The sequence below is a fragment of the Trichoderma camerunense genome, assembly GCF_050948025.1.
Source record: "Trichoderma camerunense strain CBS 138272 chromosome Unknown V8C40scaffold_12, whole genome shotgun sequence".
Taxonomy (NCBI): Eukaryota; Fungi; Ascomycota; class Sordariomycetes; order Hypocreales; family Hypocreaceae; genus Trichoderma; species Trichoderma camerunense.
This window is the reverse complement of record NW_028145358.1, coordinates 913718-934440: the sequence shown is the minus strand read 5'-3', so window position 1 is coordinate 934440 and position 20723 is coordinate 913718. Positions and strand designations below refer to the sequence as shown.

General features: G+C 47.4%; 7 protein-coding genes across 7 annotated transcripts; 4 read left to right on the top strand and 3 right to left on the bottom strand.

Moving 5' to 3' along the window:
* The first annotated feature begins 224 nt into the window (after nucleotides 1-224).
* On the top strand, nucleotides 225-5380 carry V8C40DRAFT_249517 (putative acid anhydride hydrolase). Its single transcript, XM_083216775.1, has 13 exons — nucleotides 225-675; nucleotides 740-866; nucleotides 930-1684; nucleotides 1774-1908; nucleotides 1969-2035; nucleotides 2088-3091; nucleotides 3147-3300; nucleotides 3359-3691; nucleotides 3747-3829; nucleotides 3894-4028; nucleotides 4081-4313; nucleotides 4369-4838; nucleotides 4895-5380. Exons 1-13 carry the CDS (start codon nucleotides 532-534, stop codon nucleotides 5179-5181), a joined length of 3927 nt encoding a protein of 1308 aa, XP_083071739.1. The 5' UTR covers nucleotides 225-531; the 3' UTR covers nucleotides 5182-5380.
* Nucleotides 5193-6864, bottom strand: V8C40DRAFT_249515 (nucleoside-triphosphatase). The gene is made up of 3 exons (XM_083216774.1): nucleotides 6042-6864; nucleotides 5822-5967; nucleotides 5193-5739 (listed from the first exon to the last, which is right to left on the bottom strand). Exons 1-3 carry the CDS (start codon nucleotides 6222-6224, stop codon nucleotides 5547-5549), a joined length of 522 nt encoding a protein of 173 aa, XP_083071738.1. The 5' UTR covers nucleotides 6225-6864; the 3' UTR covers nucleotides 5193-5546.
* Nucleotides 6383-11984, bottom strand: V8C40DRAFT_47299 (myosin 2). The gene is made up of 7 exons (XM_083223016.1): nucleotides 11682-11984; nucleotides 11458-11593; nucleotides 11202-11391; nucleotides 7293-11142; nucleotides 7155-7228; nucleotides 6876-7090; nucleotides 6383-6818 (listed from the first exon to the last, which is right to left on the bottom strand). The coding sequence occupies exons 1-7, from the start codon at nucleotides 11814-11816 to the stop codon at nucleotides 6670-6672; spliced, it is 4749 nt and encodes a 1582-aa protein (XP_083071737.1). The 5' UTR covers nucleotides 11817-11984; the 3' UTR covers nucleotides 6383-6669.
* A 398-nt stretch (nucleotides 11985-12382) lies between these two features.
* On the top strand, nucleotides 12383-13973 carry V8C40DRAFT_249509 (PIG-Y family protein). The gene has a single exon (XM_083216773.1). The coding sequence runs from the start codon at nucleotides 12771-12773 to the stop codon at nucleotides 13788-13790; it is 1020 nt and encodes a 339-aa protein (XP_083071736.1). The 5' UTR covers nucleotides 12383-12770; the 3' UTR covers nucleotides 13791-13973.
* Nucleotides 13974-14398: 425 nt separating this feature from the next.
* On the top strand, nucleotides 14399-16242 carry V8C40DRAFT_249508 (eukaryotic rRNA processing protein EBP2-domain-containing protein). The gene is made up of 3 exons (XM_083216772.1): nucleotides 14399-14647; nucleotides 14705-15380; nucleotides 15445-16242. Exons 1-3 carry the CDS (start codon nucleotides 14462-14464, stop codon nucleotides 15747-15749), a joined length of 1167 nt encoding a protein of 388 aa, XP_083071735.1. The 5' UTR covers nucleotides 14399-14461; the 3' UTR covers nucleotides 15750-16242.
* V8C40DRAFT_249507 (zinc finger MYND domain-containing protein) lies at nucleotides 16125-19315 on the bottom strand. Its single transcript, XM_083216771.1, has one exon. The coding sequence runs from the start codon at nucleotides 18572-18574 to the stop codon at nucleotides 16697-16699; it is 1878 nt and encodes a 625-aa protein (XP_083071734.1). The 5' UTR covers nucleotides 18575-19315; the 3' UTR covers nucleotides 16125-16696.
* A 262-nt stretch (nucleotides 19316-19577) lies between these two features.
* Nucleotides 19578-20365, top strand: V8C40DRAFT_267476 (uncharacterized protein; the record flags this gene model as incomplete). Its single annotated transcript, XM_083219855.1, has 2 exons — nucleotides 19578-19621; nucleotides 19675-20365. 2 exons carry the CDS (start codon nucleotides 19578-19580, stop codon nucleotides 20363-20365), a joined length of 735 nt encoding a protein of 244 aa, XP_083071733.1.
* Between the last annotated feature and the right edge of the window lie 358 nt (nucleotides 20366-20723).

The window sequence follows — 20723 nt, the reverse complement described above, 5'->3', positions numbered from 1 at the left end:
CCTGTGAATATATATTTCAAGGCTATTGATTATTATAATGCCTAGGTAGTAGTCGTAATCAATGAAACCATCCTATCTTCAAAAGTTGCCTCATCTTCCAGCTTTACATAAGTGCTTTTCATCCCTAGAAACGAATTACACACATCAAGGCTTATCGCAACTTATCGGGGTGCTAGTAAGCCTTAGTAGGCCCATGTCTTCTTAGTACCGGCCGGTAGCTGCATCGAGATTGTCATAATTCTTATCGCGCTCGTTCTGCGCGTGATGCTTCAAGCGAAATCGAACCCTCTATATTTCACGTACCGTTGCGATATCCAGGTCTGTACAACCGGCGCCCGAGAGCGCTACGCATCGTTGGTGATACCTGGCTTGCTTGCCACCGATATTCTGTCACCGGCAAACCCGTATGCCTCTGCAGTATGACTTAGTCAAGAGTGCTGGATAAAGTCGCCCTTCACGTCATATCTCTTTCCACCAGCCCTTCCCTTGTATCTCCGTCATGAACCGTAGCCTCGAATAGAGACAGTCACAATGGATCACCGTGGTAGCGCATCAGCACGCCCGGCCGGTGAGCCGGCTGCTGTTCCGGCTCGTCCACGCCCTCCATATTTACGCCCCGACAGCAATCAGAGTAGCTCGGGCATTTTTGACGATGTCGAGATGGCCCACGATGAGGCGAGTGGAAGCTTGAGAAGAAGCCCAGTATCCATATCACGAATTGCTAACCACTGTCTTACAGCTCTTCTCTGGTCCCATTGCCGAAAGTCTTCCAAGCAGTGTCTCAGCATTTTCTCATCGTCGAACTCGAGCCGATTCAACAACCAGCTTCGTTTATTACGAGAACGATGAACCGAACAATGACATAGGTGCGGAATACTGGTATAAGGCTATATACTATTAAAGATCCTTAAAGTACTAAAATCAGCCAGGAGACAACCACGAATTCGCCATATCGCCGCTAGACGACGACGATGATCATTCCGCGGATGACGACTTCCTGGCTTACAACCACGACTATATGCTTCATCGATGTTCCTCGACGCAATCGCGAACCTCTGTACACGCGCATCTTCTTCGCAGAGATAGCAACATTACCACCGCTAGCTCACATCCATTCAATCGCACCAGTCAAAAAGTTTATGTGGAGAGTGAGGATCTGACAATTGCAATTGCTGGATTTCGCACAAGAATCGCAGGCTATATAGCGTATATAACCGTGTGTATTCTGACTGGAGGTATTGCCTACCTGGTCTTCAGATGGATGCCCAGACTGTACATCTCTCTCCTGGGGCAGGCCTGCCCTCTGAGAGACTGTAGCTGGGTTGTGATTGAGAATCAGTGGGGGGAAATGGAAATTCAACAAGTGCGAATTCAGGACTACGGCCAGCCCCTTTCCTCTATATTTGGACTCCCAGAAAAATCTTTCTCTTATGGCCTGGACGATGAGAATGATCCTGTCGTCGATGACCTTCGATCGCTCAATTACCGTTACATTCGATTTTGTTACCACCCTCTCAAAGATAAATTCGTTCTGTTGAGTGGATGGAAAGATCCCAGTTGGACCGATATGCAAGCTGTGCGGACTGGTCTTGATAGTGACGAGAAATCGACTCGCGAGATTATCTTTGGAAACAATCTTATTGACATAGCGCAAAAATCCGTGGGCCAGCTGCTTGTTGACGAGGTAAATACCCCCAGAGATTTACTGACAGCAATTCCAATGAGATTGTTCTTTCTTTTCCGATTGACATCATAAGCTGACCATTCGATCAGGTGTTACATCCATTCTACATATTCCAGATTGCGAGTATCGTTCTTTGGTCACTAGATTCATATTACTACTACGCAATATGCATTTTTGTCATGTCAGTTGGAAGCATAGCGACGACCCTCATTGAAACCCGGGCAGTAAGTCCTAATTCTTCAGTCAACTCAATTTCACACGATATATATCACTGACTCTTGAAGACAATGAAACGACTTCGCGAAATTTCTCGCTTTGAATGCGACGTCCGAGTTCTTCGAAATGGATTTTGTAAGTAGTAGACTCAGAGTTGTTTGATACGAACCACCGCTAACATTCAAAGGGACATATATTTCATCGGGCGATCTTATTCCTGGTGATGTTTACGAATTAAGCGACCCTAACCTGTCTCAGCTTCCCAGCGACAGCTTGTTACTTACAGGTGACTGTATCGTCAATGAGAGCATGCTTACAGGAGAATCTGTTCCTGTTTCGAAGATTCCAGCGACCGACAGTACGCTAGCACAACTCGACCTTACTGCTTCGTCTGTTTCTCCCGAAGTTGCACGCCACTTTCTCTTCTGTGGAACAAAAATCATTCGGGCAAGGCGCCCCCAAGAAGATTTAGGCGGCGATGCAGTTGCTCTGGCGCTCGTTGTCAGAATCGGATTCAGTACTACCAAAGGTGCTCTCGTGCGGTCCATGCTGTTTCCCAAGCCCTCGGGATTCAAGTTTTATCGCGATTCATTTCGGTATATCAGCGTCATGGCTGTTATTGCCGTGCTTGGATTTATCGCCTCTTTCATCAACTTCATCCGGCTGCAGCTAGAGTGGCATCTGATCATTGTTCGTGCCCTTGATCTTGTAACCATTGTCGTGCCGCCAGCTCTTCCTGCAACATTAACTATTGGCACCAACTTTGCACTTGCTCGCTTGAAGAAAGCCAAGATCTTCTGCATCAGCCCACAGAGAGTGAACGTCGGCGGAAAGCTCGATATCATGTGCTTCGATAAGACAGGCACTCTAACAGAAGACGGCCTTGATGTCCTTGGGGTTCGAGTTGTTTCAGTGGACGAGCATAAATTTAGCGATGTAATTTCGGAGCCCCATCTCTTTGAGCAACGAGAGACAAGCCTTTCTTTCCAGAGCATCTTGCAAGCCGCTCTCCATGCCATGGCAACTTGCCACTCTCTTCGCTCCGTTGACGGCGAGCTTGTTGGCGACCCCTTGGATCTCAAAATGTTCGAATTTACGGGCTGGTCTTTTGAAGAAGGGAAGCACAATGTTGTAGAAGGTGAAGAGGAGGAATACGGCAGCCTTTCGCCTTCGATTGCCTCCCCGCCAGATGTGAGTCTGTGATGGCATATAAATATGAGTATTGCAAGCTAACCGAGGTGTATAGAAATCTATTCAACTAGGCGTTCTTAAGTCGTTTGAATTTGTCTCGCAGCTCCGAAGATCCAGCGTCATCGTGAGACACTTTGGGAAGAAGGATGGTGACATCTTCGTCAAGGGCGCACCAGAAGCTATGCGTGAAATATGTCGACCCAGTAGCAGTGAGTAGCAAGTTTCTTGCCAATACCAACACCACAAACTAATGAACATCTCCGTTAGTTCCAAAGGATTATGATGAGTTGCTCTCTTACTATACTCACAAGGGTTATCGTGTCATTGGTTGCGCAACACGACATCTTAACCGGTTGAGTTGGGTTAAGGCGCAAAAGATGACCCGTACTGAAGTTGAGCGAGATCTTGATTTCATCGGCTTCATCATTTTCGAGAACAAGTTGAAGCCAAGCACAGCGGGTGTTTTGAAGGAACTCAAAGAGTCCAACATTGCAACTGTGATGGTGACCGGCGATAACATTCTAACGGCTGTCAGTGTTGCCAGAGAGTGCGGCCTTCTTGACCGCCATGCGCAATGTTATGTGCCTCGATTTCTTCAAGGTCAGCGACCGCAATTCCTAGGATTCTTTCGTAACATTAGGCTGACCCTAATTAGGTGACTCTCGGGATCCCACGGCAGAGTTGCAGTGGGAGAGCATCGACAACAGCATCTACTGTCTCGACAGTACAAGTCTGACGGTAAGACCAGACAATACCGTCATTATCATTTGTGTTTTGGTAAAGTTGTGCTAAGTATAAACAGCCGCTTCCAGCGCCACCAGAAGGCGACATCTCGCTTCCTTACGACATTTCCAATATGCAAAACTATTCTCTGGCTGTAAGCGGTGATGTGTTCCGTTGGATAGTCGACTATGCCCCAGCGGACGTGTTATCAAAGGTACGTTCACTCACATTCACGTTGGTTACGAAGTGGTCTAACATCTACCAAGATGCTCGTGAAAGGCAAAGTTTTCGCTAGGATGTCACCAGATGAAAAGCACGAATTGGTCGAGAAGTTACAAAGCATAGATTATTCTTGTGGCTTTTGCGGCGACGGCGCGAATGACTGCGGCGCTCTGAAAGCTGCGGATGTGGGCATTTCGTTGTCGCAGGCAGAGGCTTCGGTTGCCGCACCTTTCACATCGCAGGTGTTCGACATACGATGTGTCCTAGAAGTCATCAGGTAAGCTTAAACACTTTTCCTGCTCTCAATCCATCTCTTATTAACCTATTGGCAGAGAGGGGCGAGCGGCTCTTGTAACAAGCTTCAGCTGTTTCAAGTACATGAGCCTATATTCGGCAATTCAGTTCACATCGGTCAGCTTTCTCTATACCAAAGGCTCGAATCTGGGGGACTTTCAATTCCTCTTCATCGACCTTCTCCTTATCCTTCCTATCGCTATCTTTATGGGTTGGGCTGGGCCGGCCGAAAGGCTTTGCAGAAAGCGACCAACGGCGGACCTTGTTTCTCGCAAGGTCCTTGTCCCTCTGCTTGGACTGATGGGGGTCAGCATCCTAATTCAAGCCATCACATACGTCACAGTCAGGGAGCAGTCTTGGTACGTGCCGCCACAGCTGAGCCATGACGAAACTAGCATCAAGAGCTCCGAGAATACTGCATTGTTCCTGGTTTCGTGCTTCGAATATATTTTCTCCGGAGTAATCCTCAACGCAGGACCTCCTTTTAGACACCCTCTATGGGAGAATTGTGGGTACCATTCATTACCCGCCAAGACTAAACTCAGCCAACCTAACTTTTTACAGGGCCATTCATCTCAACCATCGTTCTGAGTCTGGCAGTGACTGTGTATATGATTGCAGGCCCAGCACCTTGGCTGTATGATTTGATGCAGTTGAGCTACATGAGCTTGGACTATAATTTGTTCCTGGTCTTGCTTGGGTTCATGTATTTCGCCCTGGCCTGGGTATACCAGGAGTTCCTCTCACTGCGACTGGCGAGACTCTTGGGTACCATTAACAAATGGGTTACCGGGCGAGCAAAGACAAGGAAGCAATACAAACTGATACAGGAGGAAATGAATGGGAAATGAACGGCGGTGTATTTTAAGCCCACATGTGTGGATGTTGTCCTGCGCATTATCCACGCATTGATGTATTTTTATTGATGGAAACAATACATAGACTACCTGTAGATGCGCTGCTTCTCGGCCAGCAAGAGTCTGCCACAGAAATGAATGTCTTTGAACATCATTTCTGCAAAGGCAGAGAGTAATCAATATGCTATCTTCCAAACGAGGCGCACATGGATGAGAAATGGTAGATGAAGTCCTTTCAAAGGGAGCCCCTGTCTGGAGTAGATCGATACACCCTTTGGGCTTGGTGACGGCCCTGGGATGAAGACATGAAGCATCAAGGCCAGCGATTTGCGTTAATTCTTGACGATATACTGCGTGCTTCAGTCGGCATGGTCCGTCTTCCACTGCTTGATCCAGGCCTCAATCCTGTCTATGTTAGACTCCATCTCCGTCGAGCTGTTGCTGGTGAGCTCAACCACGATTTCCTCATCAAACGCTTCACGCGCCTCCTGCAGCAGCACCTCCATAATCTCAGAATCTATGTTCTCCTGCATCTTGGCCTCTGCGTAATTTCTGCACATCTTTTGTCAGCCGACCAATGTATTGACTGGGAAAGCTGAGGGGAAGGAAAATGAGAAAGAAAATTTTTCTTTACCTGGCCTCCAGACGATCATAGAGCGTTTTAGAATCAACACGCAGCACCACAACAAGATCGATCCAACTGCGTGGAAACAGGTCACAGGCATGCCAATCGATTATACAGCCCCCTGCCTTGACATCATCTTCAATCTCATCCAGAAGCTGCATTATTTCATTTCACTGAGATTAGCGCCGGTCCGTCTTAGCACCTGTGAGACTCCCTCTCTTTTGCTTACCTTGTCCTCATCCACAATCCAGCTCTGATACTCGTCGCTCCAGCCCTCATGACATTCTTTGTCTTTCACCACTTGATTCACCGAGAGATGTCGCAAGCCGGTCCTCTCGGCGAGGATCTCACTGTGCGTTGTCTTGCCCACACCGGGCGTACCGGTAATAATGATATTCGGTGATGAGCGCATTGTTCTAGATGTGGAAATCTCAATTATTTTTGCTAGCGGATGCAGCTTGAGAGAAAGTCGATATCAGGCTTGATAGATTAAAAAGGTGTATTTGCCCAAAAGCACGGCCAAACTCCACCCTCTTCGCGCACCTTGATTAACCCCTAAAAAAAATCTTTTTTTTTCCCTACCAGAATCACAGTACTCGTAATTATTTTCATTTGATACTAGCGGACACCGCGCAATTGCCTAAATAGGGAGAACTAAATCCGCTCCGCTCTATACATAAAAAATGCCCAAGTAAATGTTGCGCTGCAGCACAACACAGAAACCTTTTTACAACCCTCGACAGCCCACTCCCTAAATGCGCACACCAGAAAGAACTGTTGGCAGATGCTTCGTCTTATCAAGCCCCATATCTAATATGATGCATCACCCGTCGATATACAACCAAATACGATTCCGCTTACTGCTCCGTCTCAGATTCCTCGACCTCAGCCAGTTGCTGGTGACTGTCGAAGCCGTCGACTGAGCCTGCCTCAAGTTTTTCTTGCTGCGCAATAGCTTGTGCTGAGACTATCTCTGCTAACCGCTTCAGACGAGGAGTTTGTAGCCCTGGATACTCATTAGCCATCTTTTCTCTGTGCATTTCTCGTACATCTGGGGACTTACATGATGGGGTATATGTTTCGAGAGCTGTAATCACACGGGGCTCTGCAATTTCATATGGACCACTGTCCTCCATATCAACTGCCTGAAGAAGCAAGACATCACTCTTCTCCGTCACTCGAGAGGCAACTGCCTTCATGATCTCTCCATTGATGGGCTGCTCGTAGTCGGCAACGAGGTATTGGTTCAGGAGCTTTTGAATCTGGTTTGGCGAGAGCCTAAAATTCCATTAGCATCAAAACATGTGACGACCAAACCCCCATGGGAAAAGAGTAAACATACATCCAGCAAATGTCTTGGATAATCTCAATGTCGTTCAGTGTCGCCTTCTTGAGTTGAAGTAGTTTGGTTGCTTGCTAAGATTCCAGAGAGGTTAGCATATTGATTCATCTCATCCTTGTCAAGGGTTTCGTGTCATACCATCAAGTGCTCAAGCTGCAGCGTGCCTTCTGGCATATCATGGCTCTTACACCATTCTTCAATGCGAGTGATGTTGTAGTTGATCTGAAGACCTCGCTTCCACGACAGGAAGTTGCGGCGCATAAGCAAATCATTAAAGGCCGTAACGCCAACAAGATGGAGCAGCTCCGTAATGGTTTGAGTAATGATTGAATCTTCCAAGTAATACGCCTTCATGGCCCGGAAAACGCTATTCAGCAAACTGAGGAGGTTGTCCATGCTGTACGCCGGCGCAGAATTTGACTGTAATAGTTTGCCCAGGAACCGGTTGCTCTCATTAGTGATGAAACCTGGCAGCGACTGTGATTCTATGATGGCGGGAATAATCATCTTTTGCAGCTTCTTCTTCAGAACCTTCATCCAGGTGTGGTAAATGTTGAACTCGAGACTTTCTAGGTCGTGCTTGACAATTTCAAGAAGACGGTCATACTCGTAGTTATCCGTCTTTTGTGTCTGGTACCAGTCTTCAGCCAGGAAAACAAAGGATAGCATTTCATGGACGTTTGATAGCCAGAATGCGCCAGGGTTAATGGCCTCATCGCCATCGTGCTGCATGACCTCTTGCTGAATCGACTGCATGACATTGGCAAGGAACCGCTCCGACTCCTTTACAAATCCATTGTTCCACATTTCGGACGTCACCAGGTTAATGAGATAGGACGGGAACAGAACTTCCTTATCAGAGGGGGGAGGGTTTGTGTTTGGTGATGGTATCTTCAGGTTGCGGATAAGACCCATGGTAACCTCTTCATTGAGGCCATCTTCATCGGCAAGGAGGCTTTCGAGCTCCATTTCAATATTATCGACTCCGGGAATGAAGGTTGATCCTGACAGGTTTTGGCGATGAAGAGTGCTTGTGACAGCCATGGATACCGGTCTAGGATTGTAAGTTCCGCTGAGGCGATCCAGCTCACGGGGCTCCGCTCCGGCGCTTCGGCGCTTCGGTTTCTTAGATGAGACGAGATTGATGAGTCCGCTGGCCACGGCGGGCGCATTGCTAACACCATTAGTGATATCGCCATTGAGCGTTCCGGTGCGCTTGGCCAGCTCCAGAGCATCCCGAAGTGCATCCAGTTCCTGTCGAAGGCTCATGTTATCTCTCTCGCGCTCCAAGTTGGTTTCTTTGGTTGTCTCTAGCTCAGAACTGGTTAGGCGAAGTGATTCCCTGAGCTCGCGTTCTTCTTCCTGCATACGCTTGATATTCATAGTCGACTCGTCGAATGCTTGCTGGAGCTTCTTCATTTCGTCTTCCATGGCTTGGAGGCGGGCAACTGCAATACCTGCTTGGTTGGCCTCCGTTTGTAATTCCTTTGTTCTGGCCTCGAGTGCGTTGTGGCGATTCTTCCAGGATTTGAGCTGGCCCTCGTAGCTTTCTACTTGCGAAATTAAATTCTTGTTCTTCTCCTTGACGGATCCTAGGTTTTGGGTCAATTCGACAACTTTGTTCTCCAACTTATACGAAATCTGCTTCAGGTCGCGGGCCTCTTCTCGCATCTTCTTGTACTCTTTGCGAGCGCTCCGTCCACGCCAAAGGCTTTGAATCAAGATCACCTTCTTGCGGTATTGTCTCCAGGTGCGAAGTTGCGTGCGTTGTCTCCATACCCTTTGGATGACAAGAGCAGCATTACCAACTCTTGTCTCCATGATGTTCTTCCTACGAAGGTAGCCCTTGGCGACTGACTCGAACAGAACCAAGTTCTTTCGGATTCGTAGGAATTCCTTGCGCTGCTTATATCCACGCCAAACTCGCTGAATGGTTGTTGCGGCGCGGATGGTTCTCAACTCCAGAGCCTTCTTTCTTGCTATATATGCGCGAATAGCTGCCTGGGTCTGAACAATGGACTCGCGAGCCTCCAGATAGCGACGGCGATAATACTTGGCCCTCAGGTTCTTCTGGATGAGGATAGCACATTCGTTGAGGCGGTTTGTACGTAGATTTTCCAGGAAAGCGAGCATACCGGCGCGGAAAAAGATCTTGGTCAATCCGAGCTGATACTTGTCGAGACCCTTTCCAGTGCTCGTGCCCAACGCTTTGGTCAAAATGGCATCAGCCATTTGCCGAATTTCAGAGGTTAATTGACTGGAGTGGACAAGCATGTAATATCGCAGAGCAAATTCCTCATAGGTCCAACGAGTCGGGTATCCAGCTGTACTGATACGAACAGTCTCGAGCACACCACAAGCACGAAGCTGACTGAGAACCATGGGTCCTTCAAATTGCCAAGCTTCTTTGGCTTCGTTGGGTTTGATGCATCTGATGTAGTGCACATCTGTGTTGTTTATGGTGTTCATCAACTCTATCAAGGATGATCGGAAGATTCCTCCCAGAGTTGGTTTCCTGTTTACGGCTACGCCAATCTTCCTGCCAGCAGCAGGCTTGACAGCATTTGACGAAGCCGATGCGACGTCCTTTTCTCGAACAGCCGATGCAGCATCCAAAACTTGTTTAAGGAATGAGTTGCTCGAGGCGCGCAAGACTGCCATGTGCTCATCTGGCACGGTATCTCGGTTCTTCTCGATGAATCCCTCGGATTCATACGTAACATCAACGGCATAGTGGCACACGGTAAAGGCCGACTTGCCAAATCTGGGCTTCTTGAAGAAGGGCTGCTTTTTCTCGGTTGCGAAATTGTGGTGGAGTTTGGTAACAAATTGGTCATCTGATCCCATGGGAAGACGAGACTCTTCGTCCAAGAGAGAGAGAATACCCATCTTGCCTTCAATCAAATCAATACAAGGCTGGTTGTCTGAAAAGTCGATGAAAGTCCAATCGATTTGCTCCCGCAAATACTCCTCCTGTTCAAGCTTGAATACATGCTGGTTAAACTCTTGTTGGAGCTTTTCGTTGGCATAGTTGATACAAAACTGCTCGAATGAGTTCTTGGCAAAATGCTCAAAGCCGTAGATATCTAATACACCGATAAAAGAGGTGACGCGGCTAAGGACTTCTTCTGTTGCAAGACTGAGGTTGATGATCTCAACCAACCAGTCGAACAAACTCGAATAAATGAACTTGGCAACGGAATCACGCACAACGATAGCCTGTGCTTGGCTCAAGTTGGATGTAATCTTTTCACCTCGGGTTACGAGCTGCTTCTTTACGATCCACTTGGCAAATTCGGCGGCATCAACGCCAAGTATGCCACAGGCTAGCTCTAGCGACGGCTCGTTTGGAGCAAGGACACTGTCGTTTCGTGAAGCAGTGATTTTGACATTGCCCAGGTGAAGCAAACCAGCCAGCAGCTTGAAGATATCAGACTGCTGGGATTCGGACACGCCAATGGTGGACAAGGATTTCTTTGTAGCATCAAATTCAGCCTTGTCGTCCACGCCGTCAATGGTTGGGCAGTTTCCCTGGTTCAAATACTCGAACTGTTCAATTGGAAGGATGCTCAGTGCCTCCCGCTCTTCATCCGAGGCACCTGCAACCAACTGGTAGAAGATGTGGTAGTTTCGCTCTTTGAGGGGCTGGAATACGAGACGTGATCGCTCCAGCAGATAGGTGCGAATCTTGGCACCGATAATGTTTCTCTGGTCGTCAAACATGATTTCAATGTATTTACCGAATCGTGATGAATTGTCATTTCGGGTGGTCTTGGCGTTACCAAACGCTTCCATGATGGGGTTGGTTGCCAGAATTTGTTCCTCCGTCTCGCTCATCTGCTCGGTTCCTCGCTTGCGAGCACCAGGGTTGTCTGGAGACTCTCTTGTAGCGAAGTAACGCATGATATACTTGGCGCTGACGGTCTTGCCAGCACCGGACTCGCCAGAAACGACGACAGTTTGGTTTTTGCCATCACGGACCATGTCCCTAGAGAAGACCAGCCAATTAGTATCGGGTTCAATTCGCAAGTAGGTGCCTCGACATACATGAAGGCTTCCTCAGCGATTGCAAACAAGTGGGGTGCTTGGGTTGCGCGCTGCTTCCCCGCGTACACCTGCACCATGCCCGGGACATAGAGAGAGTCGACTCGAGCAAACGGGTTGGTTGCTATCAAGACGATACCACTGTAGGTATAGATTTCCTTTTGTAAATAGCGCAATCGAATCGCCTGCAACACTGTTTGCCCACCCTTGTAAGCAGAGGTCGGGTATTGGGAGGGGAGGGGTTCGAGGGACTACATACCGGCCGGCTCGTTAAGATGCGACAGGTTAGTGAGGTCATCACTGGCTTCCAGGATAGTCGGGTTCATGAGCGGCGGCAGTGAAGGGTCAGAGCCGCCGCTCTGCAAGATTTCTGTTGAGACATCAACGGTCCTAGTCTAGATAGCCAGTTGTTAGCATCTACCCCTCCCTCAGCGACCCAAGGGTATGCTATATTGTATATTGCAAAAAATATATTGTACATACCTCGCCATTTTCGAGCTGGAAGACTAGCTTTGTCTTTGTGCCTTCAACTGTCTTGCTGATGAGCTCCGAGGCTACCCAGCCCTCGGCTGCGTCAGGCTGCCACGCTCTCGTGCCGACATCGTAGGTCGCTGCCATGGAGGAGCTAGGTCAGGCGGGAAACTAGAGCTGCGAAGAGTAAGACAGAAAAGAATAGAAGGCGATTAAAGAAAAAAAAACTAGACGGGCTGACAATGAACGAGAGACATTCATGGGCAAGTCGACGCCGAGTCTGTTGTAACGATGAGAATGCAAATGGGTAGAAATGAGTGCCTTCGCAAGAAATGCGGCGGTGAGAGTGTTGTCCACTTCTCTTGAAGATTAGGGGATAACACAAGATGTCGACAGAATGCTAGCAAGGGACAGCACACCTCCAGCACAGTGCCGCAACAACGAGGGTCAGGGGGTTAAATTGGTGCCTCTTCCTATATAGGTAATGCCACCTCAGTGGGCTGGTAGGAGCTCAAGCGGTCACTTGCATGGATTTATCTGGCTAGAGCGTCGACTAGGACGCATCCTGTGGCCAAAGAGCTGTGAGATCCAGCCTTTCCAAACGTTGGTTTATGCCTCTTCGCACTGCCCGCTTGTTAGTTAACGTGCACTTGACGGGGTTTTAGTGTGTTTCTGCGTCTAAAACGATTCGCGCGTACTTGACACTACCCACCACTTAGCGCCAAGCACACACAGTATAGTAGAGCTTGTGAGCATTCAAGTGCACCACAGTATTCACCTCCTTCCAGTCTCTCTTGATCAAAGATTATTCTATACATAGGTACTCTATTCATGTTAGTAGGGAATGTTGATAATTTACAGGGTACAAGGGCATCTCCGGCTTGTTGATTAAGGTCCCCTGCGACTCCATCTCTCCCGTCAGGTACAGCTCACGTCCCCAGCCAACTGGCAAAAAGGGGACTCGGCTCTGTCTGGCCTGGCTTGGTGGGATAAACCTCACCCCCACCCGCCACCATCCCATTGAATCCATATTACGGAGTATTTTAAGATCTAGTTGCAACAGCGCACAGTTTATTACCCACAAGGGGACCGCAAGCCCCTATGGACAGCTATGCAAATTCATCCGCGCTGCCCAACATTGCGCTAGAGAGTCGGCGCATCGAGCCTCGGGCATTGTCAGTCCATTCTCGCCATGGCGAATCCTCTAACCCCAACACAGCATACAAGTCTGCCTCTATGAGCACATCCGTCGACCAGGAAGCGACTCAGAGGGATGAGGCAGAGGCTTCCACCGTCCATGTGCGGGCGATGGTAGCAGCAGTGCAGCAGCAGAAGACGCGGCGCCGCAGAGGATCACTCAGGAAAGTTGCGCTGCTGGGAAGAGGCGCCCAGCGTGACAGGAGAGACTGGCCGCTGGCCATCGAGACTGACGCGATAGCTGACGCGCCCATTTCTGAATCTGCTCGTTTTGGTTCTACCTCTGGTTCTGGAAGCACGGTGCACAACGCTCTTGGCCTCAACATCTCCCCTATCTCATCCCCGACAAATGAATATCCTTGCCAGCCCAATCTCAATCTTATTGGTTCGCCAGCTCCTTCAGCCTGTTTTGATGCCGGAATGGGCGGGAGCGAGAGACAGGCGGACATGTACAATTTCACAACCGATGAGGAAGACATAATCCAGCTGGGGACTCATGCTTCTCAGTCGCTTCGATCTAGCCTCCCCCTGTCCTCGGGATCCGAATCTTACTATGCTGGACGTACGGCAACTGAACGTCGACAAAAGGCCAAATCCCCGCTCTCCTATTACGCCTCAACTCTGCCTCAGCCAGGTGTAGGCTGGGACTATTCCGAGACTGAGTGGTGGGGCTGGGTAGTTCTGACGGTGACCTGGTTTGTCTTTGTTATGGGAATGGGCTCTTGCTTTGGCGTCTGGAGCTGGGCATGGGATGTAGGTAAGACGCCATATGCACCGCCTGAGCTTGAAGATGACCTTACTCTGCCAATTGTGGGCTACTATCCTGCGCTCATTATTTTGACGTGCGTCATGGCTTGGGTATGGGTTGTTGTTGCTTGGGTAGGGATGAAGTATTTCCGACACGCAAAAATCAGTGGCGATTGAACCCATATGGTGTTTTTTTTTTCGTTCTCCCAGGCGCATACTCGTAATTTTTTCAATTATTATTTAGACGGTGTTATTTATACCCTGGGTAAACTTAATCGATGTCCATCGCTGCAATGGTGATCAAAGCATATAGACGGTTCATCAATCCATCGAATTTTTGAAACGTATGTCTAATATAGGGTAGAAACATCAGCAAGTGGTCTTCTCTGCCCAGTGAAGTATGCGGCAGATGTACGGATGCCATTATGCGATTTTTTTCTTTTCTTTAATTCCGGCCTATTTTATTCGAACGTCCTTCTCCTCGTCCTACATGGGCTGTATTTTCAACCGTACTTGTTCTTTCTACTAGTTCCTCATTATGACACTTTATGATAATACCACGAACTGGATGTGGATTTACAACAGGCAGATACCTACTTAGGTACTTTGGTATTCGGTGCAGCTGCCGCTCCGCCGTGACTTGTCTACTCCACTTATTCTTAGGTACCTGCTTGATGTGCTAAGGCCGTCTCACCGCCTTTGAAGGCGGTGGAGAAAAAAAATGCTTAGAACGGCAGAATATGGAGATTTTTCCAAAAGTCTAGGCCTGGTTTGTCTGCAAGACACACATAGACAGCAAAAAATTACCACCACAACGCAGCGCATCACTCCGGCAGAAGGAATTCAAAATGGTGACCAGAAGCAAGCTGCGGTCGGCATTGGCCGCTGAGAAGGGAGTCGACTTCTCCAAACTTAAGCAACAAAAGAAGGCAAAGGAAACGGCGAAGAGAAAGGCTCTGAAAGCTGGCAGCAAAGACCGAGAAGACGAGGACGAGGGCGCCTCGGATAATGAAGTGGAGGAAGACCAGGAAAAGGTTGGAATTATATTCTACCCAACATCTTTCAAACCCCATCTTCTAACATAACTATAGATGAACCTTGATGCTATCTATGAGAGCGACACTTCTGAATCTTCAATTGAGCTTGAAAAGAGATTGCCACGGAAAGTAGCAGCTGGCCAACAGAAGTCCAAACCAGCGGCTGTAGAGCAGGAGGAGGATGAAGATGAGGAGGAGGATGAGGAAGAAATCCCTGTCTCCGACCTCGAAGATCTTGAAGAAGACGAGAAAGAAGACATTGTCCCCCACACAAGACTGACAATCAACAACACGTCTGCTCTCCTCGCGGCGCTCGATAGAATATCCATCCCAACAGACAAGACTGTTCCATTCGCCACCCACCAGTCTGTCGTCTCATCCGCACAAACTACCGAGTCGATACCCGACGTATCGGATGATCTGCAACGAGAACTTGCTTTCTACTCCCAATGCCTGGAAGCTGTACGCGTGGGCCGATCTAGGCTAATCAGTGAAGGAGTGCCGTTTTCTCGACCAAAAGACTACTTCGCCGAAATGGTCAAGGAGGATGCCCACATGGAGAAGATCAAGGCGAAGTTGGTCGAAGAAGCGTCCGCTAAGAAAGCGGCAGCTGAAGCACGCAAACTCCGTGACTTGAAGAAGTTTGGCAAACAAGTACAAGTATCCAAGCTCCAGGAGCGACAAAAAGCCAAGCGTGAGGTGCTTGACAAAATCAAGACACTCAAGAGAAGTGAGTACAATATTTCAATCTGTAGCTCATACACGCTAGTTTGCTGACTGGAATAACTTTGCAGAACGTCAAGAACACAGTTCTGATGTCGGCACAAAGGAAGCCGATATCTTTGATGTTAGTGTGGACAACGAAATCGCCAAACATTCACAGCGCTCTGGGTCTGGTCGACAGCAATCAGGATCTCGCCCCGTGAATGCTAAACGCCAAAAGAAGAACGAAAAATATGGATTTGGGGGGAAGAAACGCCACGCAAAGTCCGGAGACGCCATGAGCTCCGGTGATCTTTCTAGGTTTAATGTAAAGAAAATGAAGGCCAAGTCATCACGGCCCGGCAAAAGCAGGAGAAAGGCTGCCGCCTCCAAATAAACCGGCAAAGCACCCCTGATTGACATGCCGTTTGCCGAAAGGTTCAATAGCAGATCAATAGAGTGCGTTTGGTCGCGGATACAGTGTCTTCATTTTTGGCATGCTTATTCAATACAATCCTGGAGTTGATCGGCCTCAGACCTCATTAATATTGCTTAACACTTCAGTTAACTTTAAATCCTACCTGCTGTTCAGGGCAGAGCATAGGACTCTCTATCCCCTTTATCTATTCTGTCTTCACTACCTAGTAAATTAAAAAGGAAGTCTACACGACGAAGTTCCCAGTCTCACAATACTCTACCCCTGTACCGTGACCTATAAATGATACAGTAGGTTGCATGATGGATACTCTCGGAAATGGTTCAAAAGAAACATTGTACAGCGCTTTTACATTACTTGGAGGTTATATCTCAAGAGTATGGAAACCTACGAGTTAGGGCATAGATAGCGTCACTGTTCACGTTGAACCGTAACAAGCTATGCTGGTTGTTGGATTGGTTTATAAATGTATTCTAAATTGATGCAAAGATGGATGATGTATTGACAAATAACCCAATGAAGACCCCGACCTTCACCTGATGCCCTTGCAGTAATAAGTAAGTATGCAGGCATATATATCGTATATTCCAGTGTAGTTGCCCAGTGCCCGAGGATGATGGTCGCGCGAAAAAGGGTACGCAATAAAACGCATAGACTTTGTAACGCGAGAGCCTCAGAAAGGGCAAAGAACCAAGTTGAACGGCTAAGACGATACCAGAGGCACGACTCATGCACCATGATTAAATACCTAATACGCCATAAAAACCAGTGGTATCGAGAAGAAATGCTATGCGGCAATGAAACGCTTTATAATGTAATGAATTCGCAATTTTCCAATGAAGATCTCAGACCAAAAAAGCAGTAATTCGATGAAACTGATGAGCTGCTCAATTTAACGCGAAGAGTCGTCACTGCGTTGCAGCCACGCACCAATGACGATGAAAAGCCCAGGCGCTCTTTTGGCAGTCCTTACTGCAGTACTTTGTTCGACGGCAGCGGCGGCATTTGGCGAACTGACGGGTGAATTCCTCCCATTTGCCACATTGATAGTATGCGCACTGTCGAATTCCTCCCCGCGTGTCGTCTTTTCGACATAGGTTGCGCATTACCACCCCTGCCCAGTATTGCATATCCGTGCTGTGGTACCTAACAGTAAACTTTTCGACCAAAGGAAATAAGTTAAAATCGTCCTCGAGCAAGTATTCGTCCTCTATCTCGGTCTCGTTGTCAGCAGAAGATGAAGCTACCTCCTCCTCGCCCCCTGCTTCTTCTGGATCTAGAGCAAAGAGATCCTTGGCAATTGCAAGAGTTGGTACAATATGGCTTTTCTGAAAGTATGTACGCAAACAGCAATACTTAGAGACATACGCCAATAACTGCAGGGACATGAGCACATCCTCTTCGCGTGGCATTGCGGATAGCAGTTGTGGATGCGGTATGAGGTGTCGATCAAGCAAATATCGAGGGATGGCAGAACTCGGAGTTGGCGGGTGTGGCGTAGCGACTAAGGTTGGACGGCTTGGAGAAAGGCCAACTGGCGCAACTGGCGTATGTGTTATATCATCTCTGATACTCCCATCAAGATTTGAACGGTGAGCAATGTTGAAAGTCTCGGCATCTTGGTGGGCCTCGGACGCAGTAGGATTAGTCAGGTCGAGTGAGTCTCCTGTTAGGATAGCCTCATTGTCATCCATTGTGATATCTTGAATTCCCACAGCGGACTGTATCTCCGCAGCCCCCGTCATTTCAGTCTCTGGAGCCTCGTCAGAGGGCATACTATCACCATTGAAATCGTCAGATTCGGCTGTTGAATTCTGATGTCTGATTGACGGCCGCCTTCGTGACCGACCGACTGTAACATCCAAGTTTGTTGCGGATCGCACTGTTGGTGGTCGCAGCTGAAGTAAGGGAACGGGAGTTGTTGGTGACATTGGTTGAGTCATCAGGCCAGTAGCTCCAAAAGTAGATATGGATGTTAAGCGGTCTACATCACGCAAAACTCGCGCGAATCCATCATGGCTATCCGCCATCGGGGGTCCTGGAGCTGGGGTGTGGGTGTCTTGCCGTGTTGTGGTGGCATATGGCGCATCCGTCGCATGAGAGCTGGGGGGTAGGTGATTTGCGTCAATATTGGTATAAATGTGTGAATAAGACGCTGAGGTTGCATCATTAACACCCTGCCCGGCTGAAGTGACGGAAGGCCCAGCCAGAGCCTCTGACGCATCAGGAGTTGATGATGATTCCCGTCGTGTAGCATTTCGTGGTTCTCCATCGTGAATTGTGGAACGGCCGGTGTGGGATGAAGGAGAAGTTTTGGATGAGTGCCGGTGGTCATGATTCCTGTGCCGGTGATGATGGTCGTGAGGCTGTTTCTGTTTTAGTTCATCGGCCTTTTCGCGACATCGTTCTATGACTTTGATATAGTTATCAAGGATCGTGGCTATGACAGGGACCATGTCTGCCTCCACCACCCGAGTCCGCACATTCTCTGTTCCTCGGACGCCGATGTTGACAACGCATTGGAAGGCGAGATTCCACTTCCAAATGCTCATCATATCTCCATTCCGTCCTTGCTTGAGAATACACACCAAACGTTCAATTCCTCCATCAACAGTCAGAATATCGCGGATACGTGCCGAAGATGTTGTGAGATAGGCAAGATGATTGAGTGAGTTGATAAGTGGTAAAGTGGAAGTGCAGTCGAGTGCTCGGCGATCGTATAAGGCTGTGGTAATCCCCACTGACGCCTTGTTGACGTTGGGGATGCTGAAATTGACCTCTCTCATAATGGATGAGCAAATGCAAGGCACAGTTGAACAGGCTATGGTCAACTACGAGTGCGGATATTGCGATGGACCACAGGCGTTAGGTTTAATATGTCGTTGTAAAGCCTGTCGGTGTGGTGAGATAAATTTCGTCAAGCAGGCGGTGATGATGCGCGATTCGATGGACACAGGCTTCCCTTTGCCACAGCCCGACACACGGTCCTGTTGACTGCGTAAGGCTAAGATCGCGTGATCGTTCGTTGGCAATAATGAAGCTGCGGCAGCGGGACAAATCAAGAGTCGGACCGCGATAGTGGTGCCTCGAAGACTGTTGGATGACAAATGATGGGATATCGAAAGAAAAATGCTTGACGGAAAGTTATCGAAGAAGTGTGGTGTTGACCCTTAGCTTGGCGGCTGTTTCAGGCAGGGATTTGGGCGAGGGGGCGAGTTCCATAAGCGCTCTTTGAATGGGAGAAGATAAGGGAGGCAAACAAGGGAGAGAGATGAGAATAGTCGAGAGAGATTTGTTGTTGGCTCTGGCGCAGCTGAACAAGATAGAAATAGGTCTGGCGAGGACTGCACTGAGGCTGAGGATGATGGTGTTGCAAAGGGAAAGAGGCGCGAAATAGCAATGGCTGTTAGCGCCGGCGAACAACTATGAGGGCTGAAGATAATTTAGTATGAGTAGGTGCTGAGTGAGCTCAAGGCCGCCAGTAGGTGTGGCATGGCATAGCATACCAAGCCAAGTACGTACTCCGCTCATTACGCTTCGCTCAGTTACCTGGGATTATATAATGCAACATTCTATATAATTATAAATAAAAATAATTATTAGTATTAAAATAATAATTATCCACTGCTATGCTAAAAGAAGCATAATAACATACATTTTTTTTTTTCCAGCTACAAAACTAATAACGGCACTAGTCAATGATTTTATTTTTTACCAGCTATGAACGATATACGGAGGACATACTTTTGCTATTAGAATTTTCATTCCAACAACCACAAGTCAACAATCATGCCTCACAAACACAAGTCAAAAAAGGGCGAATTTGAAGCAGAGTTCGTTTGTGAGCGTACCATGAGTAAATTTCACTGACTAATCTTGGAGTTAGATTCGATCTCGCCCCTACAGAGAAAGCGCGATCTCTTCCAGTAAACAAACGAAAAGCGGCATCAAGTTCTGGAGAGCAAGTCACAAAGAAGCGTGCCAGAAGCTCATTAAGAGGCAATGACACTCCGCGAGCATTCAAGAGAATTATGGCTGTGGCAGGGGGGAAGAAAATTAGATCGGGCTTGGATGATGGTCAACTCGACAAAACGACTACGAAGGCTACCGATGTAACGAGCGAGAAACTTCAAATTCGTCCCGGTGAAAATTTAGGGGCCTTTGCCAGCCGGGTTGATGCGGCTCTACCAGTATCAGGGCTTGCGAAGAAAACCAGCACGAATGCAGAGGGCAAAGACGCATTAGGATTGAAAGTGTATCGCACTCGCAAAGAGCGCAAAATGCACAAACTCTACGATCAGTGGAGGGCAGAAGAATCGAAGATACAAGAAAAGAGGGAGGAGGAGCTAGAGCGTATAGCAGAACGCGACTTGGAAGATGATGCTGCCGGCATTCTTACTTCAGCTGCCTTCGAAAACGAGAATAGCCATACGAAAAAGAGGAAGGGGGGCAAGAGGAAAAGAATAGTAGAGGAAGACCCTTGGCTAGAATTGAAAAAGCGAAGAGGAGAGAAAAAGGCAAAGGTTCATGATGTTGTATTAGCACCGCCGGAACTTCATAAAGTAGAATTAAAATAAAGAGTAATATTAATATTAATAATTTAAGTATATTATTTAAGTATTATATTTTTTTATTAAAGCTATAGTATTTTATTAATAAATAATTAAATATTAATTTTTACTTATATAAATTAATAAAGTATATAATTATTTATTTATTATTTAATAATATATTTATAAATACTTTTATTTAATTAAATTAAATAATAATAAAAAGTTAATTAAGTTTTTAATTTATTTAAAAAAAACTATTACTAAGGTTATTTATATTTATATTTTAGTTATTATTATTATTATTATTATTATTATTATTATTATTATTATTATTATTATTATTATTATTATTATTATTATTATTATTATTATTATTATTATT

Coding starts and splice junctions, on each gene's coding strand:
- V8C40DRAFT_249517 (XM_083216775.1), top strand. CDS start 532: ATGGATCACCGTGGTAGCGCATCAGCACGCCCGGCCGGTGAGCCGGCT. Junction 676..739: donor TCGAGATGGCCCACGATGAG/GCGAGTGGAAGC, acceptor ACTGTCTTACAG/CTCTTCTCTGGTCCCATTGC. Junction 4,314..4,368: donor TGTGTCCTAGAAGTCATCAG/GTAAGCTTAAAC, acceptor ACCTATTGGCAG/AGAGGGGCGAGCGGCTCTTG.
- V8C40DRAFT_249515 (XM_083216774.1), bottom strand. CDS start 6,224: ATGCGCTCATCACCGAATATCATTATTACCGGTACGCCCGGTGTGGGC. Junction 5,968..6,041: donor GGATTGTGGATGAGGACAAG/GTAAGCAAAAGA, acceptor GAAATAATGCAG/CTTCTGGATGAGATTGAAGA. Junction 5,740..5,821: donor TATGATCGTCTGGAGGCCAG/GTAAAGAAAAAT, acceptor AAAGATGTGCAG/AAATTACGCAGAGGCCAAGA.
- V8C40DRAFT_47299 (XM_083223016.1), bottom strand. CDS start 11,816: ATGGCAGCGACCTACGATGTCGGCACGAGAGCGTGGCAGCCTGACGCA. Junction 11,392..11,457: donor GCATCTTAACGAGCCGGCCG/GTATGTAGTCCC, acceptor GTGGGCAAACAG/TGTTGCAGGCGATTCGATTG. Junction 11,143..11,201: donor ATCGCTGAGGAAGCCTTCAT/GTATGTCGAGGC, acceptor GGTCTTCTCTAG/GGACATGGTCCGTGATGGCA.
- V8C40DRAFT_249509 (XM_083216773.1), top strand. CDS start 12,771: ATGGACAGCTATGCAAATTCATCCGCGCTGCCCAACATTGCGCTAGAG.
- V8C40DRAFT_249508 (XM_083216772.1), top strand. CDS start 14,462: ATGGTGACCAGAAGCAAGCTGCGGTCGGCATTGGCCGCTGAGAAGGGA. Junction 14,648..14,704: donor TGGAGGAAGACCAGGAAAAG/GTTGGAATTATA, acceptor ACATAACTATAG/ATGAACCTTGATGCTATCTA. Junction 15,381..15,444: donor AATCAAGACACTCAAGAGAA/GTGAGTACAATA, acceptor ATAACTTTGCAG/AACGTCAAGAACACAGTTCT.
- V8C40DRAFT_249507 (XM_083216771.1), bottom strand. CDS start 18,574: ATGAGAGAGGTCAATTTCAGCATCCCCAACGTCAACAAGGCGTCAGTG.